This window comes from Mobula birostris, chromosome 4 (assembly GCF_030028105.1).
Source record: "Mobula birostris isolate sMobBir1 chromosome 4, sMobBir1.hap1, whole genome shotgun sequence".
NCBI lineage: Eukaryota > Metazoa > Chordata > Chondrichthyes > Myliobatiformes > Myliobatidae > Mobula > Mobula birostris.
The window spans coordinates 158,883,305-158,904,774 of NC_092373.1; the positions used below are offsets into that span (position 1 = coordinate 158,883,305).

Genomic DNA, 21,470 nt, shown 5'->3' on the forward strand with positions numbered 1-21,470 from the left:
CAGCAGACTCTGCAGATGAGATCCACAGTGAAATCCAACCTCCAGGAAGGTGGTTATGCGGGATGGAGACCAAAGGGCATAACAAGGCACAGAAGTCACTGTCATCCAATGTAACCAGGAAATACTCCAGCTGTGACGTCTTCTCGTACCAATGTACCTGAACCTCTGAGTTCGAGAGTGGAACTGCCTCAGTGCAATGGCTTTCCACTTTAAAAACTCTCCCTGTCATCATTGGTGACAAACAACCACCAGTTGTATTGGTAGTGCCCAAATGTGTTCTGTATTTCAGTTAAATACATAATTTGTTACTTAGTTAAACAGAAGTTTTTCTTTTTTTTTTTTAAGTACAGTACCTTTTTAACTATTTCCATGAAACTTTGGTTCATTGGGGCAGCTGCTTAATTGGACCAAAATGTACTGGTCCCAATTAAGTGGAATCCATTGTATTTTAATTCAGCACTGAAATTGCACATAATCTCAAACTTCCCAAGTAAAAGCACACCTATCACTGGGGAAACAAGTATTAGATTGCAGTACCTGCTAGCTCAAAAATTATGTGATGCGAAAGGAGATGTGTGGCACTGAGGCTGGTTATGAAACGAGGAAGATATAGAACAGATGGGTTACAGTACCCATAGTTTTTAAAAAAAGCAATATAGTTTTAGGACTATATAGGTTTCCATGTATAGAAACAAGTAAAACCAAAGTAAATTATTTTATTTTTTTCCTCAGAAGCTTTGCTTCAACAGCATATATTGGTCAATATTCAAGAGTTCAGGGGATCGGAACAACACTGTCAAAAAAAAAATTAGACTCTTACACAATTTATACAGACACAACAAATTATACGTGAACTGTTAACGTTTTTAAAATTCAAAAGCACACATTTAGCAATTCCCTCTAAATCACATGTTCCACAATTTGAAAGCAATAAACTTAAAAGACTACATAACGTTCAAAAGAATTTATTCTCTCACATTGGGATAGTGGAAAAATGCACCAGAAAGTTGTCTTGAATAGATACTCTTGATTAGTCCATACTAGGAAAACAGAAGATCACTTGACATATTCTTCATTCTTTCAATGGGTTCAATCATTTCAAAATAGTGTCTTCATTTGCTGAAATGGGAAGTAAATTTCCTATTATATGCACAGACAATATCTATTTTTCCAATTTTGTTCTGAACATTTGGGTTACATGTTACCTTCAAGGACAAATCATGGTGTCACTCTCAGCATAACCTCTCTGGACTGAAGCAAGATAAGGATCCCCAACTCTCCCTCTCATGCCTGACTCTCTAAATTCAGCTAATAGCCTCAAAATCTGAAAAGAAATCCTATATTGCCATTTGTATTTGACTTAACCTTTATCTATGCTAACACTATTTCTCCTACACAACTTGGAGTCTATTTTATGCAAAATCCTGTTATGTAAGACCTTATCAAATGCCTATTGTACATTTAGATTTATGACATTCATTGTTTCTCCCATTAGTCACAACTGTGCTAGCTGTTATGGAAATACACTTTACTCATAGGAACAAAATGGAAACTATATTGTACCAGAGTGCTTTGCTAATAGTGTTCATGCAACATTATGCCAAAGAAACGAGAGTCTTTGACAAGTGCAGACCAACAGATGCATTACTAGAAGAATGTCAAGTACACTGATTAAGGAGGGGGACAGAATGCACCCTTTCCCTGAACTGAGGTGTAGGTAGTTGCACTTGCGTATAAAGGAGCAACTATGCTGCCTGTTTTTCTTTTTAAGGCTATCACCAGCGCTTGTGTGGCGATGGTCTCCCCTTGCTGCAAGTAAAATAATTGCACTTACAATTGATACACTCTAAGTTATTTGTTGTTTGTTATGGGATGTAGTGAAAAGGTGCTTGACAATATCCTCAATGTTCATAAAACAAAAAAAAAATTCCCTTTCATGTTATCCTTGTGTTCTTTTGCCACTACTTTTAATAGATTCCACAATTTTCCTGACAACTAATATCATGCTATCAAGTTTGATGCTCTACATTTTCTTCTTTTTTTTTTTAGCAACAGTATATAGTTACTACCTTCTAAATCACTGAAACTATTCTAAATCAAAGTAATTTGGAAATCAGCAGCATCTTACTGTCAGACAGATCTTACTGTCCAATCATTTTAGAATTCAAGGCTGTGGTCCACTTACTCTAAAGATTGAATCCTTAATTTTTCCAGTGCTATTTAGACCAGTTGCAGATATATTCAGAGAAATGGCAGATTGAGTTTGACCCAGATAAATGTGAGATGATGCACTTCAATGGGGCAAACACAAGGAGGCAGTACACTGGTATGGACAAGATCCCCAGCGCAGCTGAGCAGAGAGATCTTGGGATCCTTGAAAATGGCTTCACAGGCCAATAAGAGGATTAAGGCAGCTTATGGAATGCTTGCTTTTATTAGTCAAGGCATTGAGTTCAAAAGTCAAGTAGTTATGTTGCAACTTTATAAAACTCTGGTTAGGTCACATCTGGAGTATTGCAAACAGTTCTTTGGGTACAATTTCTGCACTTTGGTAGGTATACAGTAATTGCGTACATCTATAGCAATATATTTCCTTGAGTATCAACTTGAATATCAAGGATTGATCTGAATATAGGTTGCAAGTTTCAGATATGAAGCAATTGAGGTGTTTAAAATCAAAAAAAGCAACTTTGATAGGTCCATGGAAATAGTTTTGTTTGGTACCCAAATACAGAACATAGCTTTAAAAATGAGAGTTGAAATATAAATGACTTTACAGTTGTGTACTGGAAATAACAGTATAAGCAAGAAGCATTTTTCCATAGAGAATATTAGAAATTTTGAAGTTATTGCCACTATACCCTGTGGGTCAACTGAAATTATTTAAGATTAAGATTGATGGACTTTTGTTAGGTAATACGATGCATGGCTATTGCACAACTCAGAATGGAAAACTTTGATACATTTGTGTTTCAAAATCTCTAGCATAAATTATACAAGTTCCTAGACACATACAACTCTTCCTTTCAAACTTATACAAGAAACCGGTGAATGAGTAGGGCACTTGGCTGCTTAAGCTATCTTTATGACTCAAGATCCTGGCTGATCTAGTACCTCAATTACATTTTCCTGCGTACACCCATATCCCTTGAATCCCTGATCTGTTTTGAATTAACTAACTGATGAGGTTCCATTGCTCTTTGGAGCACAGAATTCAAAAATTTGCGACAAAAATTCAAAAATTTAAAATTTCTCATCTCAGACCTAGAAGACCTTCTCCAGGTGAAACATTCTCCCTGCATCTAGCTTGCAATGCACTGCAAGATTTTGAGTTTCAATGAAACCTTATCTACTGAAATACCACTGCAATGAATTAACTGGACTTTTTAAAATACCTTCTGCTAGTTGTTTTGCAATACGTTCAAGTTCTTCTCTCTTCTTTTTTTCTTCTGCCTCTATTCTTCTCTCCTCTTCTGCAATAGGCTTCAAATAATCTTCAACATAAAATAAGCAGTTAAACATATTAAACATCAGACATAATTTTATAATAATCTTTGTATTTTAATGTTTTAGTTCTTAAACATGGAATTTCAGTTGTTCCTCCAAATGCAGTTATTGCCTTGTCTACACTGAGACTAGTCTTGGGCCATCATCTCAGGAATGATCAAAAGTGCAGAGTAATTTGTTCCAACTCTGATAATCTGTTTACCAACAATCCTGATGGACCAGTATCTGAGTCACCAAGTAATGTTTGCACACAGTCTTTCCACTCGAATGGGCAGACTTGTGTAATTCATTTCAAGCCAAATACAGTGAAACCCTCAAACTGCTGTTTAATGATTTGGAAACCCCAATGGTTCAACATTAGGTCATTAGGTAATGTTTGCTGTGCTGCCTTCTGACTCGTCATGGCCAGCTCCCCTGGGGTCCTTACGCTGACCTGTGTCACTGGAAAATCTTATACTGTTACATCTTTTAAAAAAGTCAATTTCAAAGAGTGTTCAGGTATCGGTAAAAATAACATTCAATTGTGTGAAAAATCTACGATTATGGCACGACGTCCTGAATATGACAGATTATTGCAGTTTTACATGCTGGATAAAAAAGTCCAAGTTCTTACCATATCGCTTTTTGCCATAAAAGATACCAACCAGCAATGCTGAGTATCTAGCCATCTGCAACAGAAACAGTACAAGTTAGTAACATTATCATCCTGAAAGGTCTCAGCCTAAAACATCAACTGTTTACTCATTTCCATAGATGCTGCCTGACCTGGAGAGCATGTGAAAGAGTGTGTGTGTTACATTGCTTTGAATTTCCAGTATTTACAGACCTTCTTGCATTTAACATTACCATTCGTACAGATGACCACAAAGAGTGATGCCACCTCACCACAGTTAGACCTATTGCTTCACCACACAGCTGAAAGGGTTTTGATTGAAAACTTTCTGGAAGTACAATTAGGTAGCAAGAGTGAATGTATCCTTAATTGAAGACTTAAACTAAGAAGGCAAATTGGCGGACTTAATCAATGAGATTAATTAAATTAGCAGTTAAAAGGCTCAGAAGATGCCTCTGCTTCCAACATATCATTCTCCATAACTTCCACCATCTTGAATGGGATTCTACCCCCTTGCTTTCCACAGAGATAGCTCCCTCTGTGATTCCCTTGTCCATTCATCCCTCCCAGCACCTACCCCTGCATCCACACCCTCTCCCACCCCCATTCAAGGCCCCAAACAGTACTTCCAGGTGAGGCAAAACTTCACCTGCAAATCTGTTTGGGTCATCTATTGTATCTGGTGCTCCTGATGCAGCCTCTACGTTGGTGAGACTCAAAGAACATTGAGGAACCGTTTTGTCCAACACCTCCGCCAACCAGTGGCCAACCATTTTAATTCCATTCCCATTTCCGCACTTATAGACCCGTCAGTTCAGATTGGCAACATCTCCTCCACAATCTCCATAAGCACAGGTGTACCACAGGGGTGTGTACATAGCTCCCTGCTCTACTCAGTTTACACCTATGACTGTGTGGCTAAGCACAGCTCCAATGCCATATTCAAGTTTGCTGATGACACCAATGTCATGGGACAGATCAAAGGTGTGATGAATGGGTATACAGGAAAGAGACTGAAAATCTGGCTGAGTGGTGTCGTAACAACAACCTCTTACTCAATGTCAGCAAGACCAAGGGAATGATTACGGACTTCAGGAGAGGGAAACCAGAGTCCATGAGCCAGTCCTCATTGGAGGAGCAGAGGCGGAGAAGGTTAGTAACTTTAAATTCCTGAGTGTTACAATTTCACAGAACCTGTCCTAGACCAAGCACGCAAGTGCAATTGCAAAGGAAGCACAGTAGGGCCTCTACCTCCTTAGAAACTTGCAGAGATTTGCCATGGCCTCGAAAAAAATTTGACGAACTTCTATAGATGTATGGTGGAAAGTATATTGACTGGATGCACCCCAGCCTGGTATGGAAACACCAATACCCTTGAACAGAAAATCCTACAAAAGGTAGTGGATTCTGCCCATTACAGCACACAAAGCCCCACCCCAGCAACCATTGAGCACATCTACATGAAAGGCTGTTGTAAGAAAGCAGCATCCATCCTTAGAGATTCCCACCACCTAGGTTATGTTCTCTTCTCGCTGCTGCCATCAGGTAGAAGGTACAGGAGACTCAGGACTCACACCACCAGGTTAAAGAACAGTCGTTACTCCTTAACCAACAGACTCTTGAATAATAGGGAATAACTCCATGCAACTTCACTTGTTCCGTCATTGAAATAGTCCACAACCAATTGCCTCACTTTCAAGGACTCTACCTCATTATTTCAGACTTTTGTTACTTATTGCTATTTATTTATATTTGCATTTGCAGTTTGTTGTCATTCTGCACTGGTTGATCTTTCATTGATTTGCTGAGTATGCCCACAAGAAAATGAATCTCATGACTGTATATGGCAACATATATGTATTTTGATAATAAATTTACTTAGAACTTTGACATGCCAGTCCATAGTCTCCTCTTCTGCCATGATGAAGCCACTCTCAGGGTAGAGTAGCAATACTTCATATTCCGTCTAGGTAACCTCTAACCTAATGGCACAAACATCAATTTCTCCTTCCAGTATTTTTCCTCTTTATTCCCCTTCCCTCTTCTTCTGTTCCCCACTCTGGCCTCCTATCTCTTCTCACCTACCTATCACTTCTCTCTGGTGCCCCTCCTTCTTCCCTTTCTCCATTCTCCTCTCCTATCGGATTCCTTCTCCGCCAGCCCTTTACATTTTCCACTCACCACCTCCCAGCTTCTTACTTATATAGTTATACACCCCCTTCCCCCGCTCTCCTGCTTTACCTTTCACCTTCTTGCTTGCCCTCCTCCTCCCCCCACCTCCACACATTCTCATTGTAGCAAATTCCCCCGTCCTTTCCAATGCTGATGAAAGGTCTCGCCCCAAAAGTTGACTTATTTTCATAGATGTTGGCTGACCTTCTGAGTTCCTCCAGCATGTTGTGTGTTGCTATAGAAGGACCAAACATCATTAATTGAATTCAACATTAATTAGCTTTTAAAAGAAATTCCACTGACCCCCTCTTCCTAAACCCCCTTCCCTACCCTTCACTCTCTCGCCACTCACTATCCTCTCCCACTTACCCTCGTTTTCTACCCCCCACACCCTCTTGTACCCTCACCCTCCTCTCCGCCGACCTCCTTCCTGCACCCCCTTACCCTTCCTTTCCCCTGTCACCCTCTCCTCCTTTGCCCCAGCATCCCACCTCATCCTCCCTCTTGTTACTTATCGCCCCCTTGTCCCGGTCACAACCTCCATGTTTGACCTTAGCTCAGGCTCCACTAGGCCCGAGGTGCAGGGAGAGGCGACGCAGCATCCCACTGAACCCAAGCAGTAGGACGAGGAGATACATCGGTGTCCCTAGGCGCCGTCACCTACCTTGATTAAGGGCGACACCTGCACCGGGGGAACCATGACGGCCGTCGGTAACCGAAGTCAATGTCCACCTAAGGATAGAAGGTTCGGCCGCGCGCCTTACGTCATCACGTTGTGGGAGAGGAGTTTTGACGTACATACGTATTAGCGTCGTGCGTGAAGTCTGGCTTTGAGACGTGCTACGTCATGAAGTTGACAAGGTGGATGTCCTCTATGGTTGGAATTGCATTTCGGCAAAGTTTTCCTCGGATGTTTATGAAATAGCATGCGAGGGGGAATGTGAAATGAAAACGTAAAAGATTGAACAGGTCGGACAGCGTTCTTAAAAGTGAAATAGAGTAAACGTGAGGAGGTGAGAAGCCCGTCGAGCCCTGTCCACTCGAATCATTAAATCAATCAACCAACCCTACATTTTCCATCCCTGCCCCATATCTCTCTGTGTCTTTAATGATCTTCCACAATCGTCCAGGGTAGAGACACAACTAAATTGCTCCTTCTGGCAATCTCAAATGACCTAGTCCTTATTTTGAAATTCCAACCACTGGTTTTAGAGTCTTCATCCAGGACAAATGGTAAGTTGAGTTTACAGCCATATTCATAAGGTCAACACAATCATATCCTCAGTTCTATTCAACAAGCTCCAACCCTGGACCTCTGTCCTTCCCTCTGCAGCTGGATCCTTGACGTCTTCACTGGGAGACCACAGTCTATGTGGATCAGAAATAACATCTCCTCACTGACAGTCAACACTGGCTCACCTCACGGACGTGTACTTAGCCCAAAGCTCTAGTCTCTCTGCACACATGACTCTGGGGAGACACAGCACAAACAGCATCTATAAATTTGCTGACGACACAGTTTGTTGGCAGAATTTCAGATAGCTGAGGAGGAGTACAGAAGCCAAATAGGTCAGCTGGTTGTGTGGTGTTGCCACAGCAACCTTGTACTCCATGTCAGTAAGACCAAGGAATTGACTGTAGACTTCATGAAGGGGAAGTCGAGGGAACGCATGCCAGTCCTCATTGAGGGATCAGCAGAGGAAAGGGTGAGCAGTTTCAAGTTCCTGAGTGTTAACATCTCTGAGGATCTATCCTGGGCCCGACATACTGGTGGAACAGTAACGCTGATTTCTACAGATGTAGGAGCATTATAACTGGTTGCATCACCGGCTGGTACAGAGGGACCACCACACAGGATTGGAGAAAGCTCCATAAAGTTGTAAACTCAGCTCGCTCCATCATTGGCACTAGCCTCCCCAGCATTGAGGACACCTTCAAAAGGTGATGCCTCAAAAAGGCGGCATCCATCGTTAAACCCCATCACCCAGGACATGCCTTCCTCTCATTGCTACCATCGAGGAGAAGGTAGAGGAGCCTGAGTACACAAGCTCAATGTCTCAGGAACAGCTTCTTCTCCTCTGCCATCAGATTTCTGAATGGACAGTGAGCCGAGCCCATGAACACTACCTCACTATTTTTCCTCTCTTTTCACTACTTATTTAATTTAATTTTTCTTTTATACATATTTATTGAATGTTATCGTTTTTAAAAATTATTATGTATTGATTCTGATTCTGATTTTCAAGTACACGTGAATTTGTAGTGGCATCACATGCACATAGTATACAAGAAGCATTTACAAGAAAAAATAAAGTAAACATAACTTTCACTAGAAAGGACACAATTAGAACAAATAGAAACACCATTTAGATTTATAGAACAATACAGCACAGATACAGGCCCTTATTAATCTGTTTTACTTGTTAGACCTCATGCATTAAACTCAATGCAATTTAACTGAGTATCTTCACTGTGCCCCTGGCTGTCCTGATTACTACACTTGCTCTTGCTTGCTGCTGCTTTATTCCATGTCTTGTTCCTGCTTAGTATCCAGCCCATCCTGCCAAACCAGTGTAAACCCTCCTGTGTAGCATCAGCAAATTTTCTTGCAAGATGTTGGTCACTCTCTGGTTCAAATGCACCTTGTCTGTTTCATTCTTGAGAAAAGATCCCAATGGTCCAAGAACCTGAATCTCTGTTCCTTGCACCAGCTCTGACTTATCCTTCTAATTCCAACCTCATCAGCATGTGGCACCGGGAGTAATCCAGAGATCACTACCTTTGAGGTCCCGATCTTAGACTTACTAACTAATTCTCTATATACATTCTGCAGGACCTCATGTCTTGTTCTCCCTATGTCATTTGTACCAAAAAGTACAATTAACTCTGGTGTTCTCTCTCCTGCTTGAGAATTTTCTGCTCCCACTCAGAGATATTCTTGACCCTGGCATCCTGGAGGCAACGCATTATCCTGGCGTCGCCTATCACTAGTGTCCTGTCTGATTGCCCCCTTTCCCTCTTAGCCTCAGCCAGTCACAGTGCCAGAGATCTGACTACTGCTGATAGCCTCCAGAGATACTGTTAATGAGGGGAATTGTTACAGGGGGAACCCTACACTAACTGTATTCCCCTGGTGGTCATCCATCTATCTCAAGCCTGCAGCTTGAGCGTGACACATTGATGCAGTCACAATGAATTACCCTTGAAATTGCATCTATGTTCTTTTAGTGCAATATCCTTTGAATGTAAAGTGATCAAAGTGAACACTTGTTAAGCACTAGTGATTAGGGTTGTGTTGTGCTGCTTTGTCAAGAAGCAAATTGTTGAAGGAAAATAGATGTTCTTCAGCCTGGTTGTGTGGGACTTCAGGCCCCTGTACCTTCTGACTGATGGCAGTTCAAGAAGATGGCATGGCCCGAATGGTGGGGATCTTTGATGATGGATGTTACCTTCTTAAAGGATGGCAGTCTGGAGATATGTCTCTACCAAAGGAGGTGTAAGGCGTTTCTTCCTTCTGTTAGCCTGCAGGTCACCACTGGGCAAGGGATATAATTGTGAACAATATCTCCAAAACAGATTTTTTTTTTGAGATACTTTATCATGACTTCTCCAAACCTTCAGTAATGCTTAGACCAAAAATTTTTGAGAACTTCATTTGAAAATAATTCTGTGCTACTCCATCTTTTAGGGGATCACTCAAAGCGAAGAAGATTGTTAATGGACCCTTTGTAGACCTGACAAGTAATACGAGGGTATGTGGAAAGGTAGTGTAGTAGCAAATGGTGTAAAAGAAGGGACAGGAAGGCAGGTTGAAAGCTCCAACATTGGAAGAGAAATGTACCCTCACTATCCAACACTTAAAGTCTCTGCAATGATGATCAGTTACTTGTTGCCCTTAAGTATTTCTTCAACAGGGCTGCGCAAAGATGCAGAAGAAAACTATAGCTAAAATCACCATTCCCGTGGGATGGAACCAACTAGTACCATTGATGGCCACTGTGAATGGGAAGATGAGTTGTAAGGAATCAACCTTTTCATATTTGTGTAGATTTTTAACAACTTTCATGTGGTAAAATTGGACTACACTAGCAAGGAAGCCATAGATCCACTGGTTTCCAGCATTCTTTGTTTTACACTTTCATTACCTTTGTTTATCTCTTTGCTTTTTCTGTTTTGCTCTCTGATCTCATTGTATTTAAAAGATGGTCATCTTTGAATTAAGTGTAGAAGTTAATCATAACCTCCATCTGTTTTTTTAATTTATTCATTTACGAGATGTGGGTGTCGCCAGCTAAGCCAGCAGTTATTGCCCATCCCTAGTTGCCCCTGAGAAGGTGGTGATGAGCTTCCTTCTTGAACCGCTGCTGTCCCTGAGGTGTAGGTACACCCATACTGCTGTTAGGGAGGGAATTCCATGATTTTGACCCAGCAACAATGGAGGAACGGCAGTATGTTTCCAAGTCAGGATGCTGACTGACTTGGAGGGGGATTTCCAAGTGGTTGTGTTCCCAGGTATCTGCTGTTCTTGTCCTTCTATATGCTAGTGGTCATGGGTCTGGAAGGTGCTGTCTTAGGAACTTTGGTGTGTTGTTGCAGTAGATAGTATAAACTGCTGCAACTGTTTGTCGATGCTGGAAGAATTGAATGCTTGAGGAAGGGGTACCAATCAAGTGGGCTGCCTTATACAGGATGGTGTCAAGCTTCTTGAATGTTGATGGAGCTGCACTCATCCAGGCGAATGGCGAGTATTCCGTTACACTCCTGACCTGAGCCTTACACCAGTTAAATCCGGTCCTTCTTTATGAGGATTTTCATCAACTGCAATATGAGTGTTTGTCTTCTTATTGAATAAAGAAGTAACTATTTTCACTCTGAACCAAACAGTAATAAGTTACACCCAAAATGTGAAGATGTGTGCTGTGCCAGTCCTTTTGAAATTTATCTAACAAACCAAAAAGAAAATACTATGAGAAGACTAAGAGTTTTGAGAAGATACCTAATTTACTGAATCTTAAGCATTTACAAACTTTATGCGATGTAGATGATTCAATAAACTAGGTTGAATAACTAATGTTAATCCTTTGCTGAAATTGTTGGCATGAAGCATTATAGAGAAAAAAGGATTAGATGTTTGTTGAATGTTTTTAAATTCAAGGGATTGTAACTAAATATGGATGATAAGTTGCAATCAACTGTGCTGGGAACTCATGGTGGGGCTCAGCTGTCTGTGTAAATATAACTTCTTCATTCCTTTGTATAATGATATTCTCTCTGGGATGTGACTAAACCATCAGGTTCTTCTTTTAGATTTTGCTGTTGCATTCTCAATCGTTTCTTGTGTCTAGCCAGCTTATAAAGGTTTTCTACTAAAGTTACTGTTTAATGAAAAGGATCTTCTTCATAACATGGGAAGCCTTTATGATCTCTAAGTGTATTGTTATATGTTATAATAATGAACATTTCTTTATCAAATGTTTTATAGTTCATCTCATTCTATTCTGTTTCAATATAACACTATTTTCAACAAGCTAGAAGACCTCACTAGAAGAAGTGATTATGTTCACTTCATCCTGTCATCCACTTTACCAATTTAAAGCTATGTTAAAATTAGTGGTAGTAGACTAGTAGATAGGATTTTAATGTGTTATTTGAGAAAGAAACCATCATGTTTCTGCAATGCATACTGAAGTTGGCAAAGAACCTGCGAATCAAAATTGAACCCATGGTGAAAAATCAAAGCAGGCGTTTTATAAAAGTGACCTTTCTGCTACTTCTCATTGTTTTTAATATGGTTTCTTCTGTGGACACATTCCTTTTGCACAAAACAAAATGCAAGAATCCATTTAAAAAAGACTGTCAAACACCCAATATGCAGAGAAAAAAACAAATTGTTCAAACAATAAAAGTAAGTAAATAACATTCGGAACTGAAGTTTACGAAAGTGATTCCACAACTACGAAGCTAGTCTTCGCTGCAGCAGACCCAGGAGCCTATTAGTTACAGGCCACAACCTTCGTCCAGCGCAGAGAAGAGTAAACCTCATGGAGCAGTGAGCTGAACATCGGCCTGCCCCTTGCCTCCGGCCCTGACCCCCTGATCTTTTCAAACTGGCCCAGTGCTTAAATCGGCCAAGCCTCAGGTCAATCCCCATTCTCAAACGTGGGCCCAGGCCTGCAGCCTTGACTCTGCCTCACCTCCAAGTCCACTCCAGCTATAGCCAAACACTGGCTAATTCCCCACTCTTGAGCCCGGACCCCGCCAGCATGCCACATCTATCCTGCATCTTCGAGACTTCAGTTCACTGCAAAAATGCCAAGTTGTACACACTGTTCAAACGATCAAATCCAAAAGAGAAGTTGCACTCACAAGATAGGACACTTCTCTCCCCTTTCTCGATCTCTCTGTCTCCATCTCTGGAGACAGACTGTCCACTGTCATCTTCTACAAGCCCACTGACTCTCATAACTACCTCGATTATACCTCTTCCCACCCCGCCACATGCAAAAATGCCATTCCCGATTCCCAGTTCCTCCATCTCCGCCGCATCAGCTCCGAGGATGAGGTTTTCCGTTCCAGGACATCTCAAATGTCCTCTTTCTTTAAGGATCGTGGTTTCTCTTCTGTCATCAGTGATGCCCTCACCTGCATCTCCTCCATTTCCTGCACTTCGGCTCTCACCCGATTCTCCCACCACCACAACAGGGACAGAGTTCCCCTTGTCCTCACCTACCAACCCACCAGCCTCCGGATCCAGCACATTATCCTCTGCAACTTCCGTCACCTTCAACAGGACCCCACCACTAAGCACATCTTTCCCTCTCCCCGCTTTCTGCAGGGATCGGTCCCTCTGCGACTCCCTGGTCCACACGACCCTCCCCATGGATCCCCCACCTGGCACTTATCCTTGTAAGCGCAAGTGCTACACCTGTCCCTACACCTCCTCTCTTGCCACCATTCAGAGCCCCAAACAGTCCTTCCAAGTGAGGCAACACTTTACTTGTGAGTCTGTTGGGGTCATCTATTGCATACGGTGCTCTCGGTGCGGCCTCCTCTACATTGGTGAAACCCGATGCAGATTGGGGGACCACTTCGTCGAGCACCTCCACTCCATCCGCCACAACAGACAGGATCTCCACTTCATCTCTGCTTCCCACTCCCATTCAGGTATGTCCATACATGGCCTCCTCTACTGCCATGATGAGGCTAAACTCGGGTTGGAGAAGCAACACCTCATATACAGTCTAGGTAGTCTCCAGCCCCTTGGTATGAACATAGAATTCTCCAATTTCTGGTAATTCCCTCCCTCTCCCTTCCTCTGTCCCTATGTCACTCTGCCCCCTCCTCCAGCTGCCTATCACCTCCCTCGTGCTTCCGCCTCCTATTGTGTTTTCCCCTATTCCTTCTTCACCTTTCCTGCCTATCACCTCCCTGCTTCCCCTCCCCCACCCCTTTATCTTTCCCCTTACTGGTTTTTCACCTGGAACCTACCAGCCTTCTCCTTCCCACCCTCCCCCCACCTTCTTTATAGGGCCTCTGCTCCTTCCCTCTACAGTCCTGACGAAGGGTTCCGGCCCGAAACGTCAACCGATCTTTTCCATGGATGCTGCCCAACCTGCTGAGTTCCTCCAGCGTGTTGTGACTGCTGCTTTGACCCCAGCATCTGCAGACTATTTTGTGTTTACAAAAGAGAAGTTACAGGCAGTGATCGTATCTGAGAAAAAGTGCGACTAATACAGTAGTTTGTAGTTTTGTTTGTTTTCTTTGCTACCAGCAAGTCATCACTACATGTACCTCCAGCTTCAAAGGCAACTTATGTCCAACTGTTATTAGAGTCGTGATCTCCCAGTCTTCCTCATAGTGGCCCCTGCAATTTATTTGTTTACCTGCACTGCATCTTCTCTGTAGCTCAACACTATATTCTGTATTGTTTTATTTTTACTATCTGGATGGCATGATGCGTAAACAAAAAATTTCACTGCATGTCGGTACATGTGACCATAATAAACCAATACCAGTGCTGTTGATGCAGAATATTTCATGGATAAATGAATTCAGTGTTGCATCTGTAAGTCATTTATAATAAAATTATAGGTGTATTTTCCTAGTCTATTAGCATACTTTGAAGATGACCAAGCAGTTATCTGCCGGGAGGCTAAGCTTCAACAGATGATTATGGTAAAAAAAAATCACCCTGCTCTTCTTGGGCACTGGAATAATTGTTGCTCTTTTGAAGCAGGTGGGAACTTGTGACTGTAGAAATGAGAGATTGAAAATGTTTTTGAACACTTCTAATTCTTTTATCATCTGTTTCATTATAATCGGAACAGCCTGGTTTCTTTACACACCTCCCCCGACTCCTGGCCAATTATTTCGTTCCGTGTTCATGTGCAAGAACATTTGATCTCATATGTAATATTCCTATCATGTGTTATCCCTTCAGACCCTCAACACTCACAACTTCTGTATCGATACTCAGCGCTACAACTCCTGTCCTACAAACCCAAGATGTTACTTGGCTTCTGTGCATAGGCGCCCTGGCGGACACTTTATGCACAGCAAGCTTTCACAGTGTGAAAAAGACCTGTAGATCGACCTTGGCTGATGAAACATTAACTGCTGTCTTCTTCAAGTCCAAGCTTAATGTCATTTGACTGTACATGTATACAACCACACGAAGCCACTTTCCTTCGGACCACGGTGCACCCACAATACATATATCACATACAGCACATAAAACAAAATATTACCACAAATTAGTTAATAAAAATAATTCAAAATGCATGTGAAGTGCGCAGCACAGGTAAACAATAAACTGTACAGTAACAGTGAACAGCTCGCTCGCTGTCTTATTGACGAGATCTCGGTACTGACAGGCTCTTCATTAGTCTCTCAGCCTGGAGGAAGAAGCAATTACCCCGTACTCATACAGCGGTGCTGCTCCTGATGTACGTCCTTCGTGACGGTTGTGGATCAAAGAGATTGCTGGACTGGTGGTGGGATCCTCAACAATGTTTTGGGCCCTTCATATATAGCGCTCCTGGTAAATGTAACAGATGGGGTGGGGGGAATCCTGGTGATCGTCTTGGCAGTTTTAACTATCCTCTGTGGGGTCTTTCTGTCCGATGCTTTGCAGCTTCCGTACCACATAAGGATACAGCCGGACAAGACACAGGTGCTGTCTGCCCCGCTACCAAGAAGAGTTCAGTTTATATTTCTGTTTTATTAACGTTGGCTGTCTAGCAAGTATTGGGTAAAAATGAATTACTTCCTTAACTCTTAGTTCCACCAAGCAGTGTCTGAACATTACTCTTTTTTCGCTCCACCATTGGTAACAGTTTTTAACCGATGTTCCCCACTCTCAGAAAGACCCATTTTACCCTCCAGCGGGATCCTGAAAACCATCATTTCGCAAGTGGAACGTCTGGGGTGCATTTCTGTCAGTTTAAGCTCATAAAGGATCTTAACTTGAGTTGATAATAGGGCTCAATAAATGCAGACTGCTGTTACCTTAGTAAGAACCCTTTATAAACCGTTTTGAATATCACGTCTGTGCTGTGCTCGTTTGATAGCATAACGTGAACCTGGGTCTGACAAATTTACCCAAGTGAAAGGGATTCGATGGAGAATCTTACAAACTGCACCAACGTTCTGCTTTAAACCCGCTGTTTCATGAGAAGTGTTGAACTAATTTGGAATAAACACGCTTCAACTTCAACTGGGAATCCAGAGGTTTTCTGAATAGCCTTTTTTTTTTGGCAATTGGATTTCTTGCTATCTCTTCTTGACGGAGTCAATTAAACTTCAAAATTCCTCCCTAGAAGTTCAGAATGGATCTGCATCAGGTGCAGAAGCTTTAATCTCTCAGTCTCCGGGGACCCATTTGCTGTCGAGCTGAACGCTTCCTTGTAAGGAGTAGTTTGTGCGGGCTGTCGGCTGCCTTGGGGACTAGAGTCGGCTGCAGCCTTAGCGTCCGGCACCGGCACAGCTCTCTATATAAACCACAACCCTCGCTGCCCTACCACGGGTGAGCATGGTGAGTGTGTGTGAAGTTCGGGCGCTGCGTGTTCCGCCTAATCCAACTACCTTGTGATATTTCTCACTCATTTTCTTTGCCCTGCAGGCGAGCAGGAAAACCAAAAAGAAGGAAGGCGGCGCCAAGCGAGCCCAGAGGGCTTCCTCAAACGTCTTCTCCAGTTTTGAGCAGACCCAGATCCAGGAATTCAAGGAAGTAAGTGTGTGCGCCACACCGGAATGCTAGAAACTTCCATTTATAAAACGTCTTTCCGTTGTCCCCTAGTGCTTCTCCAGCCGACGAAATAGATGAAGCGGAACGAAAGGGAGAAAAACCTGCAGCCAATACAGTATTTGGGAAAGAGTGGAGAGAGGTGGATAGGCTGATAGACGGGATGTGGGAGGAGAGAGGGATGAATGAAAATACGTATACATGGCATGAATGAAAAGAAAGGAGAGGAAAGATTACTGGATTGCTCTGGGAGCAGCATGGGTTCGACGGGCAGGATTATCGCCTTTTCTATTTTGAGGGCATATGAGAAGGATTAGAATATAATATATGACTTCTAAATTTAATAATTTGCTGGAACACTTTTTGATATCCGAAGCGATCTAAATCTGATTCCCTTGTTCGATTAGGGACACTAATATTGAATAGAATGTAAGGATAAATTAAATTATCAAACAACGTCCCAGAACAAAGTTTAAAAGAAAGCGGTTTCCCTTTCCTCGTTCTCTGTTTGGCTTCTGCTGTTCAATATATTTCTTGTGATGTTTTTGACTTTGTAGTTATTACCATTTAACAAATGCATGAAACCAGAAACGGATGTCTAGAAAGGTATGCATTGAAGTACATAAATTAACATATTTTACAGATGAATTAAATTGTTAGTATATTGCTCTTTGTTCAATTGCACTACCAGAAACAAAGGTACATGAGAAATTACAAGGAGACGTTCGTTATAATCCAGTGATTTTCTATTGTATCTGGCAGATTGTCATGTTTAACTGGATTATTTTGATGCTTTTCCACGTTTAGGCTTTCACTCTGATTGATCAGAACAGAGATGGCTTCATTGACAAGGAGGATCTGAAAGACACTTATGCATCCTTAGGTAAATGTTACTTACAAACCTTATACCATCTTAGTATACTGATGGAGGTCGCAGAAGCACATCATTATGAAATTGGTTTGTCGTTATGAAAGCTATTAATAGCTTGAGACATTTTCGTTGATATTAAAATATTCTGTAAATGTTTGGATATCACATTTCATCCTCTGGGATGTCTCAGTTCAACCCTCAGTGGTATCAGGTAGATTGACCAGCTGACGATCAGTCAAACAGTTGTCTCCATCTTCAGCTGTTCGTTTCCCATGAGCCAGTATCATATGAATACTGAAAAAAGTCACCATTTGTGTCTGTTTCATTTTAAAGTTTACTGCAACCTGTGAATTGCTTTTTGAACTGTCAATAATACAAGAAATAGAACTAGCAAACAATCAGCTGGAGGAATGCAGCTGGAGCAGCAGCATTTGTGGTGTAAAGGAAATGTTAATGCTTTGGATTGAAAGCCTGCATCAGGACTGGAACGCAAAGGGGAGATGCCCAGCATAAGGTGATGAGAGGAGTGGAGAGAGAGGAGAAATGGGGACCAGTTGCACCACTCCCCACTCTTCCTATAGAGGCTACTTTCCTTCTCCATTCTCAACCCTGATACAGCATTTCAATCCGAAATCATGTCAATTCCTTTTCCACTGGAGATACTGTTCAGGACACTGAGCTCTACCAGATGATTGTTGTTCCAGATTCCAGCACCTGCTGTTTCTTGTGTCTCCAATTTCTTTGACCATCTGTAGCTTAGTGCACTACAATACACTTCAATTTTATTGAACGATAATGTAACACTTAATTGTACTAATAGAATATATATTGTATCCAGCCATTAATGAATAATACAAAATATTTTGTTATTATTATGACTAGTTTGAAGAATGTTTTAAAAATGTGTGGGAGAGTTTGCATAAAGTCAGAATTCCGTATGTCAGGTCATTCATTATTTGGGGAATCCCTGATAATGTAGAGAGATGCTGCTAAAAGGAAAGACATAGAAACATAGAAACATAGAAAATAGGTGCAGGAGTAGGCCATTGGGCCCTTCAAGCCTGCACCGCCATTTATTATGATCATGGCTGATCATCCAACTCAGAACCCCGCCCCAGCCTTCCCTCCATACCCCCTGACCCCCGGAGCCACAAGGGCCAACTGTTTAAAGGCGTGTAGGTATTGATCAGACAAACTCATGACAAAGTCCCAAGAAAATAAATGAAAACCAGAAAATAAACTAAACTAGACATAGCTAGAAATGCTGTCAATAACATACCAAGATCCTTACATCTAAATTAGCTTCTCAGGAATCTTTAAAGAATTTGGAATGGTTGGGATGGCTGTCTATTCTTTGAGAACAATTGTACTGTGGAATGCAGAATTCATTAATATGTGAAATGTTAAAACGAGCAACATAGCTACTTTCAAGGGAAAGCGTGATGTACATGCAGAGTAAAGGGGATGGAGGACATGCTGGGGAATTAGAAGGAGGATGAGAGAATACTCATATAGCGCAGTTCTGACAAGAGCTCATGAGGTAAGGAGACACAGAGACTCAGAACAGAATGGTTCGTTCTGTCATTAATTCCATGTAATCAGGTACAATTCCATGTCTTCAAATGTTTGATGAACAGCCATGCACATTGAGATGATGAGATGAGCTGATAAAAAGTATTAACCCATTAATTTTTTGTTCTATCTTCAGGCAAACTTCAGGTAAAAGATGACGAACTAGAATCCATGCTGAAAGAGGCCACTGGTCCAATTAATTTCACCATGTTTTTAAATCTATTTGGAGCAAAGTTACATGGTACAACAATACTACTTCTCTCTTTTCATTTCTTGCTCCCTAACTTTAGTCTCATAGATTCTTCTCACCGATTTTTTATATATATATATATGCAGGCACTGATCCAGAAGAGGTATTGCTAAATGCATTCAAATTATTTGATCCAGAAAGCAAAGGACACATCAACAAAGACGTGTATGTGTTTCTTTTATTTTCCTGATTTTTGTTCATTTTTATTTTGCATTTTCTGTAGCATCCTTATTGACAAGCTTCTCATCTTGTTTTTCCCCACCTTCAGATTAAAACGCATGTTGATGACACAAGCTGACAAATTCACAGCTGAGGAGGTTTGCATAAACACTTAATCATTCACTCTTCTTTGACCAATGCAATTGCCAATTAGGAAAGCAAGTATATTTATGTTCAATTATACTGAGGTCTTACACCAGCAGTGTAATAGGTGTAACAAGAAAACCTCTGCACATTGCAGCTCCAAAATGGAATAAATTCTATATTTGATTTTCCAAAGATTAACTAGCATTTATACAAAACAGAAGTAAATAAAAGGTGTATTTTTTCATAAATGTATGTAAAGATAATATAATCAGGATATATGAGGTGTAGATGAAAATAATCCCTTATTAATAACAATTTGTATTCATAAAGTGTCTATGCACTAAATAAGGTTGAATTGATTGCAACAGATATCATTATTTCCCTTTTATACTTACATTTCATGAGATTGTTGACATGTATTTTATTTATACAAGGAACCACCTTGCAAACTTGCAGCAGTTAACATTTTAATAGCAATGTAATATGTCTCCCTCTCTTTCTTCTGTCTATGCATGTGCTGTAGGCTGACCAAATGTTTCGGTCCTCTCCTATTGACCCAGCGGGTAATCTGGATTATAAATCGCTCTGCTACATCATCACGCATGGTGAAGAAAAGGACTAAATGAAAAATAAAAAACACTTACCTGAAGTCCTCAGATTTTTGTATTTATCACGTTGCATCAACAGTGAATAAAACTACATTGTAAATAAGTGGTTCTTGTAGTTTCTGTTGCTCCCCAATCCTATGACCTAACTTCAGGTACAATTTACTTTCCTATTTGTGCTATATATATACATGCTAATCCTGATAATTCAAAAGCATTTTTGAGATGCATATCACTGGTAGCTCAGTTGGTGGCATTCATGCTTTCTGACTTGTAATTGTGGGTTCAGGTTCTGCTTCAGTGACTAGAGCACAAAATCAAGACTGTTATTGCAATACAGAACAGCATAGAGAGAGGTGCTTCCTTTCAGCTAAATTAGCAAATCAAGCCCCCTTTGGATTCTTGTTCTATTTTGAAGAGCACCAGGGGAATTATCCCTGGACTCCTGGCTCTGAGATATTGCTCTGAATAAATAGTACTGTTTGGAAGTGGATGACCCAAGGCTGTGAAAGGCTCTATTTAAATGCAGGGGACTTTTTTGTTGGGGGGAGGGGTAATGTTAAGAAAATGTAAAGTTAAGAAAAATTGGAAGTTGCTTGAAAAACAGAGTCAACTTTCAAACCGTACAGGAGGTCACAGTCAACAAATTGTGTAACTTCTAACTCCTAGGTGCAGTTTTCATAGTCATAGGTTGTGAATCAACAAAATGCAAAATGATGAGCAAATTCTGGTTTCTTCTGCCCCAAATTGAAAGTAAAATGTTCTGGATATCCCTTCCACCAACATAACCTCGTAGTCAAAAACTGCTGCTGCTTGACTATTATCTATCAACCACTCACTGGTGACTGCTCTGGTGCTCTCAGCTGATCACAAGCAATGGAGCAGGAGGACCAGAGAAATAAAAGATGTGACCGTGCATTACTACACACAGGGTAAAACCAGCTAGAAGCACTTTTACATTGATATTAGGAAATGTTTTTTGGTGGTGTAACTATCTATTTCTGGGTAATAGCCCTATCATCTTTCAGTCTTCATGAGAGTGATCTTACTGAAACATATAAGATTTCTTTGGAACACACAGCAAATGCTGAAGGAACTTAGTGTACCAGGCAGCACATATGGATAAGAGTATAGTCGACATTTCGGGCCAAGACCCTAAGGGTCTCAGCCCAAAACATCGACTGTACTCTTTTTCATTGATACTGCCTGGCCTGCTGAGTTCCTCCAACATTTTGTGTGTGTTGCTTGGATTTCCAGCATCTGCAGATTTTCTCTTGTTGTGATTCAATTTCTTTGGATTTATGTTGGTCAGGACACAATTTCAGGTAACT

At 41.3% G+C, this 21,470-nt stretch overlaps 2 protein-coding genes across 2 annotated transcripts; one reads left to right on the forward strand and one right to left on the reverse strand.

Annotated features, from left to right (window-relative positions):
- Nucleotides 1-702: 702 nt before the first annotated feature.
- Nucleotides 703-7,079, reverse strand: LOC140196693 (ATP synthase subunit e, mitochondrial-like). Its single transcript, XM_072256323.1, has 4 exons — nucleotides 6,957-7,079; nucleotides 4,121-4,175; nucleotides 3,396-3,494; nucleotides 703-1,119 (listed from the first exon to the last, which is right to left on the reverse strand). The coding sequence occupies exons 1-4, from the start codon at nucleotides 6,990-6,992 to the stop codon at nucleotides 1,094-1,096; spliced, it is 216 nt and encodes a 71-aa protein (XP_072112424.1). The 5' UTR covers nucleotides 6,993-7,079; the 3' UTR covers nucleotides 703-1,093.
- LOC140197082 (myosin light chain 5-like) lies at nucleotides 6,991-20,156 on the forward strand. Its single transcript, XM_072256999.1, has 8 exons — nucleotides 6,991-7,037; nucleotides 9,981-10,044; nucleotides 16,413-16,520; nucleotides 17,343-17,418; nucleotides 19,115-19,219; nucleotides 19,315-19,393; nucleotides 19,497-19,545; nucleotides 20,058-20,156. The coding sequence occupies exons 1-8, from the start codon at nucleotides 6,991-6,993 to the stop codon at nucleotides 20,154-20,156; spliced, it is 627 nt and encodes a 208-aa protein (XP_072113100.1).
- The last annotated feature ends 1,314 nt before the right edge of the window (nucleotides 20,157-21,470 follow it).